Below are 18,912 nucleotides of genomic sequence, written 5' to 3'. Positions count from 1 at the left end.
GGGGCTCCGCTCCCGAGCCCGCGGCGCCGCCCCGCAGCCGCCGAGGCTGAGGGCCGGGGCGGGGATGGGGCCCTACGTGTGCGGGCGGATGGGCCGCTCCCCCCGGCCCGGATGGGGTGAAGGGAAAGGGAGAGCGGCCCAGTCCTCCACTCTCCCAGAATCCCTCGGCGCGGCCGCTCTTTCTGCCCGCCTCTATGGTTGGGGCACATGCTCTGTGCGTGGGGCCGGCGCGGTCTCCTCCCGGCCTCGTCAGCAGAGCGGGGCCTCCCGGTACCCCCGGCATGGCCCCCCCCACAGGTACCGGGCGGCGGCGGGGGGAGGCCTGGGGGGCAGCGAGGGGGCTGGGGGGGGTGTGGGAGCACACGAGGGGGGTCGACGGGGGGAAGGAGGTGAGGGCAAGGGCGAAGGGGTGGCGTGGCGTGGCGTGACAAGGGGGAGATGGAGGAGAGAGGGGTGGGGGCAGGAGGAGGGAGCCGGGGGCAGCCCCCCAAGGGCAGCCGTGGTCTCCTGCTGCCCCCGCTGTCACCTCTCTGCCCCGCAGCTCCTGCCTCGGGCAGGGGACAGCCTTGTTCCCGGGCTGCGACAGCCGCCCCCCCCTCGTACCCCCCCCTCCGTGGGCAGAGGCACCTGCCAGGGGCACGGCGGGGAGGGAGTCAGGTTTCTGTGAAGAGCTTGTCATGACTGAGAGAGTAAACAGTGCCCGGAAAATAATCCGGCGGCTGATTGCCGCCAGCACCCTGGTGCCTTAGGAGCCTCCTTGCCCATCAGCGTGGTTTGTTTGCTGGGCCTCTCCTTTACGGGCTTTTATCGACCTTTAGCTACGCAGCTGAATTTTCTTTCCAGCCTGCGTAAGACTGCATCTCACAGACCGTTTCCTCCCCGCGTCCCCAGGTAACGTTGTGGATAGCCAGTCCCCCAGGCTCTTGGCAAATCAGCTAAGATGGGACCTGACTGCCGAACAGATAGAAAACATGGCTGCAGAGCTCACGGAGAGGACCAAGCTTGTGTACGACCGGGTGGGCTCCCAGGAGCAGGGCGAGGTGTCCTATGAAAACACCCTCAAGGCACTGGCAGATGTGGAAGTAGAATATACGGGTACGTACACCGAGGGGGAGTACTGGCTTTCTGGAAATCAACGTATTGTTATTAAGACTTTTTTGGTGGGCTTTTTTTGCTCTGTACTGTCATCTCCTTTTTTGTTCCCTTGGCTCCCTCAGCAGTATGGATTTTTTTTTCACCAGTTAATGTTTATACAGCTAGATATAAGTACAAAGAATAGAGTAGATTTGGAACGGGAGAGCGAATCTGAAACGAGGACGGCGCTTTGGCAGCAGGATGGTCTGCGGGAGGAGCAGCCAGGTTTTCAAGGTTGTCTCCTGCTTTTATGTGTCAAGGTGCATTAGTGGGAACAAATTGTGCGTTGGCAGAAATGGTTCGGATGATCGAAAAGATCTTCAGCTCTTTTCTAACTTTTTCCCTAAGGCAGCAGATAAGCGTCTCCCTGTGCCTTGTTTAAACACTGCTGTTGCTTTAGGGATTATGTGTGAAGTAACGTGACGTGATGGCATCGTGCTGGCAAACGATGCAAGCTTCGATGTATCTCTGGCTAATTATTTACAGCGGTAGAGTGCCAAAGTCACGCAGCCCCGCTCCTGCCTCACGGCATCCGTTAGCTGTCCTGACCGCCCGTGTCACGAGGTGCCGTGTCTGTATGAAGCAGAAGCCAGCCTGCAAGCCTCTGCTTTCTTCTCTCTGATTTCTTTTTCCTAAAATAAGAGGAAAAGTCCTTACTAAGCAGGGGTAATGTTAACTTCAGCAGAACTGTCAGCACTTTCCCTGGGCAACAGAGAGTAGCTGCCGGCTCACCTTCTGCTGGGCAGAGAGTTCTCGTGCCTGGAGGGCAGCGCCTTCCCGCTGGAGTTGTATTATTTGAGGTTTTGCAGAGATGGTGGCCGGGAATGTTCTCGCTCTTTTCAATTCTAAAATGGAAATATGTCAGGACAGAGCACACCGGGGACGTGGTGGCTTTTGAGGAGCGCCTGCGGTAAAGGTGTGTCACTTCTAGCCTGGTCCTCTAAGGAAAGGAGTCATGCAACGATGCTGCCCGTGTGTCTGCCAGCACAGAAGTCCTGTGATTCTTGAAACTGTTGGTACCAGCTACAGCTGGGGCAAAGGCGCCGGGATCTGACAGGCAGGAAATTCGTGTGAGTTTTGTGAGAAGGATGGAACGTAGTGGGAAATCAGTGGACAGATGTGCTCGGCACCGAGGAAGGGGTGAGCGGGCGCTGCGGGTGACTGAGTGCTGCTCAGAGAGGAGAGCTCTGGGTTTGTCTGACTTGCCTTGCTCTTCCTTTGTGTGGGCGGGCAGGTCAGGCTCCAGGGCCGTCAAACTGGCTCCCAATTAACACAGGCTCTCTGTGTACACTCCCACTCACGAGCAGTTCTGGGACGTGAAGCCATTGCCTTCGCCGTAATCCCTCTTCTGTCTTTGCAGTCCGCCGGAACATGCTGGACTTCCCCCAGCACGTCTCTCCTTGCAAAGACATCCGTGCGGCGAGCACCGAGGCTGACAAGAAGCTCTCGGAGTTCGATGTGGAGATGAGCATGAGGCAGGACGTGTACCAGAGGATTGTCTGGCTCCAGGTGTGTGCTTGGGAGGATGCTCTGTCAGCGATGCACCCGAGCAGGGCACTGAACCCTCCTGGAATTACAACAAACCCTTTTCCCTTGTCCCAGAACTTCGAAGCGAATGATATCGAGTCAGGTCTGGAGCTGAATCGCTGCGTGATCACGGCAGAACGGTCCAGCTGTTAGTGAGAACTGGGGAGTTGGGGTTTGGGGGCTCTGCCCCCCTCTCAGGGCCTCAGTTACCCCTTTGGTAAAATGGCGTTGGTAAAGCCAGCCTGCCTCACGCGGGCAGGGGCTGGGTAATGCCCTGCAAAGTGCTGTAAGACGGCATAAAGGTGACACGTTTAAAGCAATCTGGTAGGAACTAAGGCACCAAACCAAAGCCTTCTTTTGGGGTGTTTCCATCTACTTCTGGGGCACTGGTGTTACAATAACCCGCAACTCCTCCCAGGAACCAACTTTCTGCAACACCTGATCCTGCGGTTCCCTGTGCTCATGGGTTTTGTTTTACAGGAGAAAGCAGAGAGCGCTTCACTGAAGCCTGAAGCAAAGAGGTATCTAGAGAGGCTGATCAAATTGGGTAAAAGAAACGGTCTCCATCTCCCTGAGGAAACGCAGGAGGTGAGATCACAGAGCTTAAAGTAAGCACACGCAGAGGAGGCCTTGCAGGGCTAATGGACAGAGTGGCGTTAGAGCAGAGGACTGAGGCTCAGACTCTTGAATTTTGCCCCCGATTCCTGTGACTTTGGGTGCACTGGGTGATGTCTCCGTGCGCCTCTTTTTTCTTTCCATCGAAGGGGATGACATTTACAAAGTCGGGTCGACACTGGGAGCTGAGGGGCTCCTGAGACGCTGAAATTCCAGATGGTGCTGTGCAGGTCAGGGGTGGAAGTAGTACCCGGTCCCCACGTGCATGGGGCAGTCAGGGAAGGTGCCCCCTTGGAGCTGGGGTCGGGGGAGCGGGCTGGGGGGCACTGAGCTGCTTGGGGTCTCCCTCTTATTGTGTGCCAGTGGCTCAGTGAAGGAGCTGGAAGCTGGGTTAAATGTAGAAGAGAAGGTGAAATGCAATAAGGGTAGGGGAGGTTGTTGCTTAAACACCTGCAGCTCCTGAGCTGGCAGGAGGCGGCTGGGACCTTGCTGAGGCGGCTGCTTTCCTACCAGGTGTGATCAAAGGGAGCCTGTTCTGGGCAGAGCGCTCAGCGCCTGCCTGCAATTAATTCTGCAGCGTTGCGTTTGAATAAAAGCCAAGTGCAGATTGCTGGGCAACTCGGCAGGCAGGCTGCTGGCTGGAGACGGTGAACGGTGCTGTTTGACTACCCCCTTTGGACTGACTTTTCTCTGTTCATCTGTATTTTAAAGAAAATCAAAGCTATTAAGAAAAAGCTGAGCGTCCTTTGCATAGACTTCAACAAGAACCTCAACGAAGACACCACCTACTTGCCCTTCTCGAAGGAGGAACTAGGTACGGAGCGCTCGGGCTTATTTCTCTGCTGGTGTGGCCTTGAGTGCCTGGATTCCTCTGGCCAAGGAGCAAGAGGCTGTTCCTGTGCTCAGTCCCGGAGCTGGTATTTCTGGCGAGGCCTGCGCTCTCCATCAGTCCTATCTGCTCTTTTCGCAGGGGGGCTCCCTGAGGACTTCCTGAACTCCCTGGAGAAGACAGAGGACGGCAAGCTGAAAGTCACCTTGAAATACCCGCACTATTTCCCTCTCCTGAAGAAGTGCTACGTGCCCGAGACGAGGAGGAAGGTGGAGGAAATGTTCAACTCCAGGTGCAAAGAGGTAGGTGGGCCTTGCTGCTTGCCAGCAGGACCAGACGGGATGCCAGGTCAGGTCCGGGCACCGAAGGGGTCTCGTCTGAGATTTGTGCTTCTTTCCACGCTGGGGCTCGTCCTTTCTCGCCTGCGTACCCCACTTCACTCTTTGTCTGACTCTACCTTGCAGGAGAATTGCCTGATCCTCAAGGAGCTGGTGGATTTGCGGGCTCAGAAAGCCAGTCTGCTGGGCTTCAACACGCATGCGGACTTTGTGCTGGAGATGAACATGGCTAAAAGCAGCAAGACTGTGGCTACGTTCCTGGGTACGGCACTTGGCTGCGGAGGGGAAGAGCAGGGCCGTGCGCTGGGCCGGGTGTGCTGCTCTCAGCCCCGGGCACTGACCCTGCCTGCCTTGGTTTTCCTAGATGAGCTGGCCCAGAAGCTGAAACCCCTCGGGGAGAAGGAACGGGCTGTGATCCTGGACCTGAAAAAGAAAGAATGCGAGAAACGTGGCCTGGAGTTTGACAACCGCATCAATGCCTGGGACATGCGCTATTATATGAACCAGGTGGAGGAGACCAAGTACAGCGTGGACCAGAATCTGCTGAAGGAGTACTTCCCCATGCAGGTGGTCACCACAGGCCTGCTGGCCATTTACCAGGAGCTGCTGGGGCTCACCTTCCATCTGGAAGAGAAGGCTCAGGTCTGGCACGAGGACGTCCAGCTCTACACGGTGAAGGACACCTCCTCCGGGGAGCCCATCGGCAAATTCTACCTGGACCTGTACCCGCGGTGAGGCCTTGGGCGAGACGAAGCGAGGGAGGAGGGCTGGGGCAGCAGGAGCAGAGCCTGCCCTGCGCCTGGGGAAGAGGAGAGGCCGTCCCGCTCCCAGGCGCGTGGCTGTGCGGAGGGAGCGCTGTGTGCTCGGGCAGGGCTGTCCCGGGAGTACGGGGTCACCGAGGGCTTCTGCTCTGAGCAGGACCGCGGTGGCTCGTGGCCGGCCGTGGGAGAGGATCCGTGTAACAGTCTCCTCTTCCTGGCCTAGGGAAGGGAAGTACGGGCACGCAGCCTGCTTCGGCCTGCAGCCGGGCTGCCTCTTGCCGGACTCCAGCCGGCAGATCTCAGTGGCTGCCATGGTGGCCAATTTCACCAAGCCCACGCTGGATGCCCCTTCCCTGCTGCAGCACGATGAAGTGGAGACGTACTTCCACGAATTTGGGCATGTCATGCACCAGCTGTGCTCTCAGGTGAGGCCTGGCTGGGCTGGCAGGGGGTTGGTTTCTTGCCGTTCCCTTGTCCTGCTCCCCTCTGGGGTTAAATGACGCCCTGCTCTGAGCTTGCCGTGTCTCCTAGGCGGAGTTTGCCATGTTCAGTGGGACACACGTGGAGCGGGACTTTGTCGAGGCACCATCGCAGATGCTGGAGAACTGGGTGTGGGAGAAGGAGCCGCTCCTGCGCATGTCCCGGCACTACAAAACTGGAAGCCCCATCCCTGATGAGCTGCTGGAGAAGCTCATTAAATCCCGGCAGGCGAACACAGGTGGGTCCCTGCGGAGGGAAGGGAGAGCCAGCGAAGAGGGGCAGGAGGGGAGCGAGGGCTGCGCGTTGTCCCCAGCAAGGGCAGAGCCTCGCCGTGGTGTCCCCTGTGTGTGGGGAGGAGAAGGGGACCCTTAGTGACGTGGCTGGGTAGAGGACAGGCTTTGTCTTGTTCCCTGTGGTGCTGCGGGGACCGAGGGGATTGGGGGAAAGGAACCACATCTGCTTGCTGTTAATCTGGGAAGAGCGAGGGTGGCGTGGCAGGAGGTGCAGCCGGCTGGGTGGTGGCACAGTGAGAAGAGGTGCCGGGGAAGGCAGAGATTATCTGCAGGCACGGAATGCGGCTTAGGCCCGGGCGGGTGCGGCTGGGCTGGGCTGGGGAAGCGGATCAGAAGTTGGGTGTGGGGAGAACTGTGGGAGCCCCCCGAGCCTGCCCTGCTGCGACCTGGCCTTGGAGAGGCTCCTGCCTGCGGGAGCTCAGTTTGCCTCTTCCTTCTGGGAACAGGGCTCTTCAACTTGCGTCAGATCGTCCTGGCCAAGGTGGACCAGGCGCTGCACACCCAGACGAAGGCCGACCCCGTGGAGGTGTTTGCCCGGCTGTGTGAAGAGGTGCTGGGCGTCCCTGCTACCCCAGGTACCCAGGCGCTTGGGGGTCCCGCTCTCGCTGTCTCTCTGGGCCTGGCCTGCAAGCTCGGCTCAGCAGGTTCTTTTCGAGGCTGGGGCTTCGGGCTGGCTCAATGGAGACAGTTTCTGCTGGCTCCAGGAAAAGCAGGGCTGAAACCGTACAAAAATAACTGGAAAGTTTCTTCCCTGTTTCCCCTGGGATTGTGAACAAGCTGACCCAGTGCCTGCTCCGACACATTTACAGCACGGAGGGGTTTTTCCGTGCTGTGAGCGGTTCCGGCAGCCTTTCCCGTTGACGCCCCTTCCCTTCCTTTGCTGCAAAGGTACAAACATGCCCGCTACGTTTGGCCACTTGGCCGGAGGCTACGATGCCCAGTACTACGGCTACCTCTGGAGCGAAGTGTACTCCATGGATATGTTCCACACGCGCTTCAAGCAGGAGGGGATCATGAACTGTAAGGTAGGGAGGACGTCCTGCGCCGCCGGGCTCTCGGCGTGTGGCAGGGGCTGCCTCCGCTGCCAGAGGCGGTAGGAGACGGCAGCGTCAGTGGGAGGGTGGGTGTGCTACGCGTACCCCCCCGTCTCTGTCTCCTCGCAGGTGGGCATGGATTACAGGAATTGCATCCTGCATCCTGGTGGTTCCCTGGATGCTTCCGACATGTTGAAGAAGTTCCTGGGCCGCGAACCCAAGCAGGACGCCTTCCTGGTCAGCAAAGGACTGAAGGTGGAGAGCAACTCGCTGCCTTCGGCCTGCTGAGAAACTGCTCCGGCCCGTTTTGAGTCAAGCCAGCTCCTTTGTCTACGCACCAGTCCTCTCAGGCCAAGCAATACCCGGTACTTCTGTCACCAAACGCATCCTGGGCCAGCCCCTGCCTGGAGCTCTTCCTCCAGGATCCTGCTCCGAGCTCACCCTGGGCTTCAGGAGCCGGGTTCAGCCCTGGTCCAGGGCTCTGCGGTGACAGCTCTGCAGAGGGAGCTGAATTGCCTTTGTCACCCCCCGAGGGGGCTGGGGCTGTCGGTAGCCCACACAAATTGGCTGAACTTTGAACCTGACGTCTGCACGAGGGTGAGTTTCGGCCTCATTTATAGCCGGGGAGGAGGGTGAGAGGAGTTACCAAACTTGAATCATTGTTTTAAAATCCCTTCTTTTTAAGAAATGAGACTTCCCACCGGGCTTGGCTTGTTTTGTGCCCCAGGGCAGACTCACTGTTCGGAGCACGAAACAAGCGGCCTGAGAAGCTGCCTTGGGAGCCGTGCTCTCCCCGTCTTTGGGCAGCTGGCGGCCGTGGAATAAAGATGGGGAGATCCCAGAGCTTAAAAACCATTGCATTTACTGGAACGTCCTGCCCTGAGCCCCGCAGACGTTCCTGCCGGGGCAGCAGGCCTGGGAGGGGGACAGAGATGGCCGGTACGGCTCTTCCCAGAACAGGGGGGCTGGGGGAGCGTGGCCTGGCCCCCGCGCGCTGCCAGGCGTCCTCGGGAGCTTGTACCTTCCCCCAGGCCGTATCGGAGCTGCTGGGACCCTGCGCCCGGGGCTGTCTTCGGGCAGGCGATGCCTTCTGGGCTCAGGTCGTAGCAGCAGGAGGGTGCGTTGCTATTGTTGTCGCCTCTAAGCCAGGGTGGGACAGCGGAGGGCTGTGGAAAAAAAAAAAAAAAAAAAAAAAAGGCGGACAGCTTCAAACAACACGGATGCCGGGGATAAAAATATCGAGTGGGCTTTGTGCCAGGCCTTGAGCGGCCGGGCTCTGGGTGCGGCGCCGAGCTGGGGGATGGCAGCCAGCCCTTTGCCCAGCCTTGGGAGCAGCCGGGCTGTGCCACCTGCCCCCCCCCCCCCCCAGGCTGTTCCCCTGTCCCCGAGAACCCCAAAACCAGTGCCTGCGTGGGTGGGGCGGCGTGCCGCGGTGTGCCTCCCTCTGCTCGCCTCCGCGGTGCCGTTCCTCCTGGCGCTGCCGTGCCCGAGCAGGCAGGAGGGCAGCTCTGCCGACGCGTGCGGGGCTGTGGGTCGGAGCTGCCGGAGAGGAGCGCTGACCCCAAGGACAAAGGCTGATTTCTGGTTTTGCTCACGTAGGGATCACGCACGGGCTGGGAACGGTTTTTTAGCAGCGAGCGTGCGGGGCAGGCGGAAGGTAGGCTGCTCCCTCGGTAGCGGAGGGGAGCTGAGGACTTTGGAGGGGAGCTGTGAGCTCCCACCGGCGTGAGGGATTTGTGGCGATGGGGTACTGAGGGCAGATCTCATTTTCTGGTGTCCCACCCCACCTCCAGCCTCGGGCGCTTTGCGTGCTGCCGTTGGAGGGCTGCAGGATCGGTCCCGCAGCTCTTCTGCGGTTTGGGCACACAGAGGGTGCCGGCGAGAGGCCGAGTGCCCACGCTCGCACCCACCGGCCTGGCCAGGGCTGGGCGTGGGAGCTGCCGTCCCTCCCCGGCTGGGCTGTTCCCTTTGCTTCTCCTCTCGTCTGGGCTGCGTCACCGGAGCGGCTCTGGCTTCCTTCCCCGCAGCCGCTGACGAGAGCGTTGGAAGAAAGCTCGCCCCAAGTGCAGACAAAGTCGTTGCTGTCACCTCCCTCCCCCAGACCCCCCCCGGTGACACGGGAAGGCCGGTGACACCCTCCCTCGCCCGTCCCCTCTTGTGCTGACATGTGGACGGGTCCATAAGCGGCGAAGCGGCTCCTTGGTGCTTGCTGGGGCCACGTTGAGCATCTTGTCTTTGTCCCCACCCTCTGTTTTAGGCATAGGCGAGTGTCTGTCCCGGGTGCCGGCTGCGCAGGGCCGGGCGCTCTCGAGTTGACGCTGTGGGTGTTTTAAGTGTCATGTTTTACTGAGCTTTCAGCGTTTTCTTTCAGACCTCTTCTCTTGAGGGAGAGAACTGAAGCTGAACAGGGAAACCGCGCACTTTCCTCCCTCCTTCCCAGGCCACAAATAACTCCGTTCCTCCCTCCAGTAACCCCTGCCGCTGGCAGTGCCGTGAGAGGTGCTGCCGGAGGCTGCGGCCAGGCAGAGCGGGGGGACCTGGTGCCTCCCCAAGCGCCGCCATTCCCTGCGCATGGGTGAACCCCAGGAGCAACGCCGGGAACCGGGCTGCTTGGAGCTGCACCTTCTCCCCCCGCCAGCTCCTCGTCCCCATCCCGTTCCAGGCTGGCGGGAAGAGAGGTCCCTTTTGGGTTTGTTTGGGTTTTTTTTTTTTTTTCTGTTAACCTCTTCTAAGGGCAAACTGGTGTGTGTGTGTGTGCCGTTCGTAATGGTCACGTCCCACCCTGCTTGTTTCAACGACTGGATTTTAGACGGTTCCTAGCACTAATAAAGGTTTTCCTAAGCGGATGTTTGCATGGCTCAGGTCCTGCCGAGGAAGCTGCTCCTTCGCGGCGGGGGGGGGGGGGGGGGGGAGATGGCTGCCCTCTGGGGTGGCAGGGTGGTGAGTCCCGGCGCTCCCGGCACGGCTACCCCCTCACCAGCGCCGCGGCAGCCCCCCGCAGCAGTCTGCACAGTGGGTCCTGTCCCATGAAGATGGGCACCGAGCGGCAGGCGCGGGGCGGCAGCCTGTCCGGCGTGAAGCCCTGGGGAGCGAGAGGCAGTGACACCCCCCCCTCCCTGTCCCCCGCCGTGTCCCTGTGGGCTCTGTCCCCCCCGCCAGCCCCACACCTGGGTGAAGAAGCCGTGGTCCAGCACGTCCCGCAGGCTGGGCCGCCCCGCCGGCTCGGGGGCCAGCAGACGGGCGATGAGGGCCCGGGCGCGGGGCGAGAGGTGGGAAGGCAGCGGGTACCGCGCCGCCCGGATGCGCCGGTACAGCTCCTGCCGGTGAGCCGCCTCGAACGGGGGGCTGCCCGTCAGCGCCATGTACCTGGGGGGGTCTGGCGGCTCAGCGGGGCCAGGAGCACCCCCTGCCCTCCTTCCCTCCCTCCAGGTCCCCACTTACATGGCACAGCCCAGGGCCCAGATGTCCGAGGGCACCCCGTGTCCCTTGCGGTCCAACACCTCCGGGGCCAGGTAGCTGGGCGTCCCACAGAGCACCCTGGGGAGACGGGCAGGGTGAGCCCCGCCCGGCAGCACCCCCCCGGCAGCACCGCGGCCCCACTCACCCCCAGCGCCGGCCAGCCGGTGCTTCCCGCCGCGCCAGCCCCAGGTCCCCGATCTTCACCTGCATCTTCTCGGTCACCAAGAAGTTACCTGCGGAGGGAGATGAGCCCGATGGGGGCCGGCACGGCTCGCCCTCCCGCCGCCCCGGCTCTGCCCCACGCACTCAGCTTGAGGTCCCGGTGGACGATGCCTTGTCCGTGGAGGTAGCGCAGCCCCGAGATGATCTGCCGTAGGTAGTACCGCACCTCCGGCTCCGTCAGCCTCCCCCGGGCCCGCAGGATGTCGGCGAGGGACTGGGGACGGAGCGAGACGCCAGCTTTGGGGCCTGGCGAAGCCCCGGCATGGGGATGCTGCGTTTTGGGGTGCCGGTGCTTGCTCACCCTCCGGCTGCAGTACTCCAGCAGCAGGTAGATGTGGCTGCGGTCGGCGAAGTGCCCATGGAGGCGGACGATGTGCCGGTGGTGCAGGCGGCTGTGCAGCTCCTGCTCCCGCTCCACCTGCATCGGCACGAGCCCGGCAGCCCCCCGGGGAACCCTCTGGATCCGGGGACCCCCAGCACGCACCCTCAGAGAGACAGGGATGGGAACCCACCCAGCGACCCGGGAAGGAGCGAGAAGGGGCAAGGGCAGGGCTCTGTGGGGTCCCTGTGGGCATCGCCCCCCCTCCATGGGGACTTTCTGCGTGTCCCCCAGACTCACCCTCTCCCCGATGCCCACCACGGTGAGCCGGGCTCGCGGGATGACCTTCGCCGCGTAGATCCTGCCGCTGGCCACCTCCGTCAGCTGGTAGCAGCACCCAAAGGCGCCCTGCAAGGATGGTCCCGCAGGAGTGAGCAGCCCGGCACCCCGGGGTGAGCCGAGGGGCGAGAGGCTGCGGCAGAAGGGGGTCCCGGGTGTCGGGGCACCCGGCCATGTGCCCTTCCCCAGGGGCCAAGGAGCCCAGGGGACCCGGCTGGCGCTGGCCCCAGGCACCGGCTCCGCTCTGGCTCGGTCCCGGCATCCCCCCTGCTGCCTCAGTTTCCCCTTCCCCAGAGGGGACGTGGTGGGTCCCCCCTCGGAGCGGGACACCTCAGGGACCCCCTGCAGCCCCGCGGGGTGCGGGTGTGTGATGCCACCGGGGTGCCCAGCAGGGAGGGGGTGCTGGCTGAGGTGAGGGGGTGTCTGGGGGTGCCAGTGTGGGGGCGATGGGGGATTTACCTCTCCCAGGAGCTGTCCCCGCTTGTAGAGCATCCCGCTGCCCATGTCCTCGATGTACCATCCGGGGAGCTCGTCCCCTGCGCACCCCTGGACCATCCTGCCCGCTCTGCTCTGCCCTGCGGTGGGGACACCCCAAGGGACACCCACACCCCAGCACCGTAACCCCTTCAGCTCCGGGCTGGGGGGTGCCTGGGGCTGCCCTGTGGCACCCAAGGATGTTGGGTACGAGGAAGGGGGGGGGGGGGGGGCACCCAGCACCCGGGGCTCTGCTAGCCCTTGGCACCCCGAGCCCCCCAGGCAGATCCCGCTGCATCTACTGATCACTAAGTGGGGACCCCCGGTGGGACCAAACACCCCCACACCCCCCACACCCCCCCCCCTCGGGATGCCCAGCATCAGGGGGTACCGGGAGGGTCCCGGATCAGGATGAGACCGAGTTGGGGGTCCCATCTGCCCCCTCCCCTCTGCAGCTGGGGCTGGTGGGGTCCCGGGGGGGGGGGGGGGGGGCGCAGATGCTGCAGAGCAGCATCTGCGCCCCCCCTCCCCCCCCGGGACCCCACCAGCCCCCTCGGCCACCGGAGCTCCGGGCCCGAAGGGTTAACGGGCAGCCGGGGAGGGCTGGGCGCACCTTTGGGGCTGGATATTAATAACGCGGCGGGGAGGGACGAAAGAGGGGGTGGGGGGGTGGTGGGGGGGTGGGAGAAGCCTCGCCCGGCCCCCCCCCGAAGCTGCGCAAGCGATGCCCGATCGTCCCGGATCCCCCTTCCCCGCCACCGGGACATCGGACCGGGATTGAGCCGCCGGGACTGCCCGGATGAGGGGTGATATGGTCGGGTGGGGTTGTCCGGGAGGCCCGGTCCCCCGCGGGGGACCCCACGGTGCCGGGTAAGGTCCCGATTTCTGCTTAAATCCTCGCGGAACCCCGAGGTATATCCCCCCCCCCCCCCCGCCATGCCGCGCCCGGGGTCAGCTCCACTCCTGCGGGGAAACTGAGGCACGCAGGGTGTCCCCGGCCGCCAGCGGGGTCTGGGCATCACCCGACCCTCACCCGGTTCTGGATCCCCCCCCTCCCCTTCACCCCACACCCCCCTCGAAGCGACGGCACCGCGGCCCCCCCACACCCCCATCCCCTGCGCTGCCGGGGGGACCCAGGCGGCCGGGGCTGCGGGCGGCCGTTCGCGACCCCCGGCCCCGTGGGAGCTGCGTGGCGGGAGGAAACCGGCTCGGCCGGGGGATTCCCCAACACGGGGCTGGGACCCCGGCACCCCCTCTGCACCCCCTCTGCACCCCCTGCACCTCTCTGCACCCCCAGGCTGGGCAGGTTGGGGTGCTGCAGGGTCAGGGGCTTTTGGGACCGGGGGGGGCTCCCCGCTGCCTCCCATTCTGCTCGCCCCATGGCGGGGCCGGATCCGGATCAGGGAGTGACACGGGAGTCCCGGCCTCGCCGCGCAGGTCTGGTCCTGTCCCGGCAGGCAGCGAGCCCATCCCGGCTCCTCGCCGTGGGGCCGTGGGTGCGGCGGTGCCCGGCTCCCGTGCCGGTTGCCGCGTGGGCACGTGTGCGGGATGTGGCGTCGCCCGCTCGGCTGCGCCCACCCACCTGGCCCTGCTCGGGGTCGGAGGCCCCGGTGTTGCCGCACGGCACCGGACCCCACATCCCCGGCTGGTGCCGCCGGCGGCGGGGACCCTCCCGCTGTGTCTCGTCTTGCCTCTGTCTCGCCTCCTTCCCCCTCGCTGGGGTCCCCGTGGGGGACACGGCAGAGGCACCCCCCCCCCCCAGCAGCGCTGGCAGCACTGATGCCGGGATGTGGGACACCCCGCTGCCGGCCCCCGGTCCCTGGGGACGGTGGGGCTCAGGGTGCCTTGCTCCCGCAGGTGCCGGCGGCTGTGGCGGCTGCTGCTCCTGGCCTGGCTCAGTCTGGGCTGCGGCGTCGGCACAGCACAGGTGAGGGGTGAGGGGTGCACGGTGGCACCCCTGGGCTGCTCGAGCCCGGCCCCGGTGCTGACCGTCACCTTCCTCCACACAGGGCCCAGCCCTGGGGATGCCAGCGCGGGTCCCTAAGCCCCCAGCCCCTGCTCGGCCCCGCCGGCAGCCGGCCCGGGGTGCCTGGGGGCCCTGGGGACCCTGGAGCTCCTGCTCCAGCTCCTGTGGGGACGGCGTCGCCCTCCGCACCCGGAGGTGCCTGCGGTGAGTGGGAGACGAGGCAGCATGGTCCCCCGGGACATCCCCACTCCCCCACACCCCCCGCAGCACCCAAACCCTGCGGGGCACCCAAATCCTGCGGCATGGCTCTGCCACCGCCTCTGCATGTGTCCCCGCAGGCCCTCGGCACCGTGCTACGCCCTGGCCAAATTCCAGTCTGATTTTGGAAGGGGAAGGCGGGGGGAGCCGGACCCTGCTGCCTCCATCCTGGGGTGCAGCTCCGGCAGGATGCGGCCCCATGCGGGACATCCTGCTCCCCGCTCCTGCTCCCCCGTGGGGATGCATCACTCCCAGCCCGGCTGCAGCTCGGTGGCTCGGTGGCGTCTTGGCCCCGGAGACGGAGAGAGTCCCCGTGGGGGACGCGGGGTGCAGGCAGGGCTGCTCGGGGAGGCCGTGCCCCGGCCCTGCCGCGCTGACGCTGTGCCTGCAGGTCCGCTGAGGAGGAGCCGTGCACGGGCGACCCGCGGCAGTACAGGCTCTGCCAGCTCCAGGTGAGCGTTGCGAGGGTCACAGCACGGCACAGCCGGCCCTGGTCCCCGTCCCACGGGGCTCCGTCCTCCTGGTCCTGCGGGGCTCCATCCTGCCGCTCCCGCAGGGCTGCCCCGGCGGCTCGGTGCCCTTCCGTGCCATGCAGTGCTCCCTCTACGACAACAAACCCGTCCTGGGCACGCCGGCCCGGTACCGCTGGGTGCCCTTCCACGGAGGTGAGTCCCCGGGGCGGCGGGCGGCATCACCGGGCTGAGTGGGGCCATGGGTGCCACCGATGTCACCCCTTTCCCTTCCCGCCCGGCTCCGGCAGCCCCCAACGTCTGTGACCTCAACTGCCTGGCCATGGGGCACAACTTCTACTACACCTTCGGCCGGGTGCTGGACGGCACCCGCTGCGCCCTGACTCCCCAGACCTCTGCGTCGGCGGGCGCTGCCTGGTGGGTGCACGTGGGGCCGGGACCCCCAGGACCCCCGGGACCCCAAGCTCTGAGCCCCCACCCTGAGGCCGCATCTCGGCTCCCCGCAGAGCGTGGGCTGTGACGGGATCCTGGGCTCGGGCGCGCGGCCCGATGCCTGCGGCCAGTGCGGCGGCAGCCACGACACGTGTCTCTTCGTGCACCGGCTCTTCCAGGGCGCGGACGCCTCCTCCGGTGAATGAACCATTGCCCCGGCCCCCTCCATGGGTGAATGCTTTGGCTCTTGGCTCCCCTGTCCTCCTGTCCCCTGTCTGTGTCCCCAAGGCATCGCCTGGGTCCCCCGTCACCCCGTCCCCTCTCCGTCTCCCCCATCGCCGCTGGGGCATCATCGTCCCTGATCCCTTCCTGTCCCCAACACTGAGGGACGGGGACAGCGGGCCTGGAGGAGACCCCTCACTGGGGTGATTTTGCCTCGTTGCAGAGGGTATCGCCCCTCCGGGCACTGGGTGGGGGATCTCTGGGGTACCCCTGTGGCCCATGGGGTCCCCAGGGGTGTTCAGGGGTCCCTGGGGGCACCCAGGGTCTGTGTGTCCATATCCAGTGTCCATGGGGTGCCTGGCCAGGCTGCGGGGACGATGATGCCCATGAAGGCAGACAGCCCCGGATGGCACCCCAGGGCCCCCCAGGGCCATCATCGGGTGCCCCAGATGTCCCAGCACGTGGGGCCCAGCTGGGTTAATGCCACTGGTGCCTGGGCTGGGGCTGGGGCTGCCCCAGACGCAGAGCTCCTCTGTGCCCGGTCCCCTCCCGCCCCAGCCCCGTCCCCGCTGTCCCCGGGCTGTCCCCTCGGGCCGTGCCCCGCTCTGCCCTGACTCTGCCCCCCCCGCCAGGTTATTTTGGGTACATGAACGTGACCAAGATCCCAGCTGGGGCCACCCACATCAAGGTGACGGACAAGAGCCGCAACTATCTCGGTAGGATGTGTCCTGTCTCCGTCCCAGTCAGTTCCAGTCCATCCCAGTCGGTCCTGGTTGGTGTCACCCGTGGGTGCAGGCAGGGCAGGGCAGGGGTGGCCGTGCCGTGCCATGCCGTGCCGTGCCGTGCCGGTTCCCCCACTCAGATGTTGTTTTGAGCATCGTGGGTTCAGTGAACTCGCCGGCGCTCGGGGCAGTTTTCCAGAGGCTGCGGCCGTGGGTTTCTGGAAGGGCTGAGATGGAGCGGGGCCAGGCCAGCCGCCGCGGGACCAGGACCGGGACCCCTGTCCCCAGATCCCCCAGTTCCCCTCCCGATGCAGTCAGGGCCCCGTCCCCTGTCGGGACCAGGGCTTGGGGGCTCGGGGGGGTTTTTGCACACCAGGTTTGGCTCCGGCTTGGGACCGAAGCCAAGATCTTACAAGAAAGCAGATTTCTCCCGAGCCCCGACCGCAGCTCTCCCAGCCCACGCTGCCCTCCCCGCTCGGGGAGAGGCCTCCGGTGGGGACCCAGGCGTCCAGGCTGCCCCCAGCCCAGCCCAGCGCCGGGCTCCTGGGGACCGTGCGGTGCTCAGCCCCCGGATGGGCTCCCTCCCGCAGCCCTGATGACGAGCGATGGGCGCTACGTGCTCAACGGGGACTGGTCCATCGCCTGGCCGGGGCCATATGAGGTGGCTGGCACCCGGCTGCACTACACCCGGACCCCCGATGGCACCGAGAGCCTGGAGGCACCCGGGCCCACCGACGAGGATCTGCACGTGATGGTGAGGGCAGGGATGGCGCAGGGACGGGGGCAGCCGGCCCCCGGCCCCCATCGCTCCCCTTAGCTCTGCCCCTGCCCGCGCAGGTCCTGCTGCAGGAGCCCAACCCTGGCATCGAGTACGAGTTCTGGCTGCCCCGTGGGCACCCCCAGCCCGGCCGTGGTAACGCCAGTCCCCTGCGGCAGCCCCAGCCCCGGGGGGCCGGCAGCCCCCCGCCCCAGGAGCCCCCGCTCACCCCGGCCCCCGCGCCGCTGCCCCAGCCTGGGGGCTCTGCCACGGAGCCGCCACCGAGAAGCCCCCCTGGCCGGAGCGGGGCCGGGGCTGCCGCAGGTGCCTGCTCCCCCGGGGGGGTCCCCACAGCCCCCCACACCCCTGGGCTCTCTGCTGTGGGGTCCTGGAGAGCCCCAGGGGTTCTCCATGAGATGGGGACCCTAAAAAAGGGCCCCCTGACTTAACCCTCCCCGGGACGCTTGGCAGCCCGGGTGTCCCCTCTCTCCTTATGGGGTATAGACCCCCGATGCCCCCTCCTGCCGTTGCAGGAGGAGGTTTTGGGGGTGCAGTGTCCTCTCTCCTCCCTAAACTGCTGCAGCTTTGTCCCCGCAGGGCGATGCGGGAGGTGCCGCCCGCCCAAGGGACGCTCCAGCGCATCCGGCACTTCTGCCAGAGCGACTTCGGTGAGCACCAGGGATGGGAAGGGGCTCGAGGCGATGCCGGGGAAAGTGCCCAGCTCAGGGTGCCCCATACTCGCCCCGCAGTCTTCCAGGGCCGGATCCTGGCACGGCGCTTGGTGGGGCAGGAGACGCGCTACGAGGTGGAGGTGAAAACGCCGTATCGGCACCGCTTCCCGCTGGTGCCCCGGGAGTACGTGTGGGTGCCCAACGCCTGCGGCTGCCCCCCGCTCCGGGAGGGTGGCGAGTACCTGCTCATGGCACGGCGGCACGTCAACTACGAGCGTACGCTCAACCGCATCCTGCTGCAGGACGACGGCTACGCCCGGCCATGGACGCCCCGCGAGGACCGGCTGGTGCGGGAGGCAGCCCGGCACTGCCCCCAGCCCTGGCCACCCTGAGCCCTCCACCGGGCTCCATCGCCCGGGGAGGGGGCGGCCGGCGGGACCCCAAGGGCGAACCCAGGGGCTGGAAACGCTCCTGCCGTGCACCAAGCCCTTTCCATGGCCCCCAGGGACCCCCGTCCTGCCCTCCGCCCCGTGCCGGGCATCTCGCCGTCCTTGGGCTCGACTTGGCTGCGGCAGGGTGGAGGAGGGTGGTAATTTATTTTTTTTGCAGAAAATAAACCTGTGTATCACCTCGCTCGCCGTGTGCCCCTTCCTGGCTGGAGCCGGCCCAGGGTGTCCCATGCCCTCCCCACCCCAGGGTGCCCGGGCAGGGTGTCCCCTCCCGTGTCCCCATGCTGAGCCCCCGCAGCAATGCACGCAGCCGGCAGCGTGTCCCTGTCCCTGAGATGGACGCCTGCCAGGCTCTGCCTTTCGAGGTCGGGGACCTGCCGCTTATCTCTCTTCCGGCGGAGGCGAGCGGGTCCCTCCCTGTGCCGGAGCCCCCTCACCCGTAACCCAACCCGTGGGCTGGCGGGCGCAACCACGGGGCCCACGTGGGGACGGGACGTGGCTGGGGGGTGCTGCGGGGATGGCCACCCCGGGACCGCTGTGCCGGGCACCCTGGGGTGCATTGCCTGCTCGCGGCTCAGGGGGTGGTCTCGCACCCATCCGGGGGTGGGTTTGGAGCCGGTGCTGGGGAAGGGCTGAGCTCTCCCAGCTTGTGTTGCTGGTGACTGTTCCCAAACTGGGCACGGGGCTGGGGCTGCAGCTGGGGGGTACCCGGGGTGGGTGCCCTGGGGTGCCCCGAGTGGCAGCTGCCAGCCCAGGAGGTTCCTTAGCACATGGGGTAATTAATCACCGGGAGCCAGAGATGAGCCCTGGGGGCTGCTGGGGCTCTGTACTGGGCTCCCCAGCTGGTCCCAGTAAAGCCTGGGTGATGCCAGGTGCTCCGGAGTGCAGGGGAAGGCACCTTGGGGTGATTAGGGCTGGAAAGGTGCCTCCACCCTATAAAAGTGCCCCCTCCCACCCCCCATGGCTGCTTTGGGGCTGCTGGGGGGGTTTGTCCTGGGCAGGGTGGGTGTGCTGGCTGCTGTGCCCTTGGGGGGGTCCCCAGGGCAGCACCCCCAGCTCCAGCAGCTCTTTTGGGGCGAGCGATGCCCAGCAGCCCCAGGGCTGGGGCTCTGCGCTGTCACCTTTGGGCATCCCGTGCTTG

General features: G+C 65.4%; 2 protein-coding genes across 2 annotated transcripts; both read left to right on the top strand.

Moving 5' to 3' along the window:
• Positions 1-239: 239 nt before the first annotated feature.
• Positions 240-8,167, top strand: THOP1 (thimet oligopeptidase 1). Its single transcript, XM_050910584.1, has 13 exons — positions 240-297; positions 892-1,095; positions 2,495-2,643; positions 3,142-3,249; positions 3,988-4,090; positions 4,247-4,407; positions 4,570-4,705; positions 4,808-5,174; positions 5,428-5,629; positions 5,736-5,922; positions 6,424-6,552; positions 6,866-7,002; positions 7,141-8,167. Exons 1-13 carry the CDS (start codon positions 282-284, stop codon positions 7,297-7,299), a joined length of 2,058 nt encoding a protein of 685 aa, XP_050766541.1. The 5' UTR covers positions 240-281; the 3' UTR covers positions 7,300-8,167.
• Positions 8,168-12,635: 4,468 nt separating this feature from the next.
• On the top strand, positions 12,636-17,714 carry ADAMTSL5 (ADAMTS like 5). Its single transcript, XM_050910585.1, is given in 14 exon segments — positions 12,636-12,694; positions 13,682-13,751; positions 13,834-13,994; positions 14,440-14,500; positions 14,605-14,713; positions 14,809-14,892; positions 14,895-14,935; positions 15,025-15,148; positions 15,805-15,888; positions 16,485-16,648; positions 16,732-16,975; positions 17,249-17,281; positions 17,284-17,319; positions 17,401-17,714. Coding segments are annotated over 14 exon segments (1,584 nt in total).
• Positions 17,715-18,912: the final 1,198 nt, after the last annotated feature.

Source organism: Gymnogyps californianus, chromosome 24, assembly GCF_018139145.2.
Source record: "Gymnogyps californianus isolate 813 chromosome 24, ASM1813914v2, whole genome shotgun sequence".
NCBI classification, from domain to species: Eukaryota; Metazoa; Chordata; class Aves; order Accipitriformes; family Cathartidae; genus Gymnogyps; species Gymnogyps californianus.
Note: the sequence above shows the minus strand (reverse complement) of the source record. Positions and strands in the feature narration are given on the sequence as shown.

Coding starts and splice junctions, on each gene's coding strand:
- THOP1 (XM_050910584.1), top strand. Junction 4,408..4,569: donor TCAACTCCAGGTGCAAAGAG/GTAGGTGGGCCT, acceptor TCTACCTTGCAG/GAGAATTGCCTGATCCTCAA. Junction 5,630..5,735: donor TGCACCAGCTGTGCTCTCAG/GTGAGGCCTGGC, acceptor CGTGTCTCCTAG/GCGGAGTTTGCCATGTTCAG.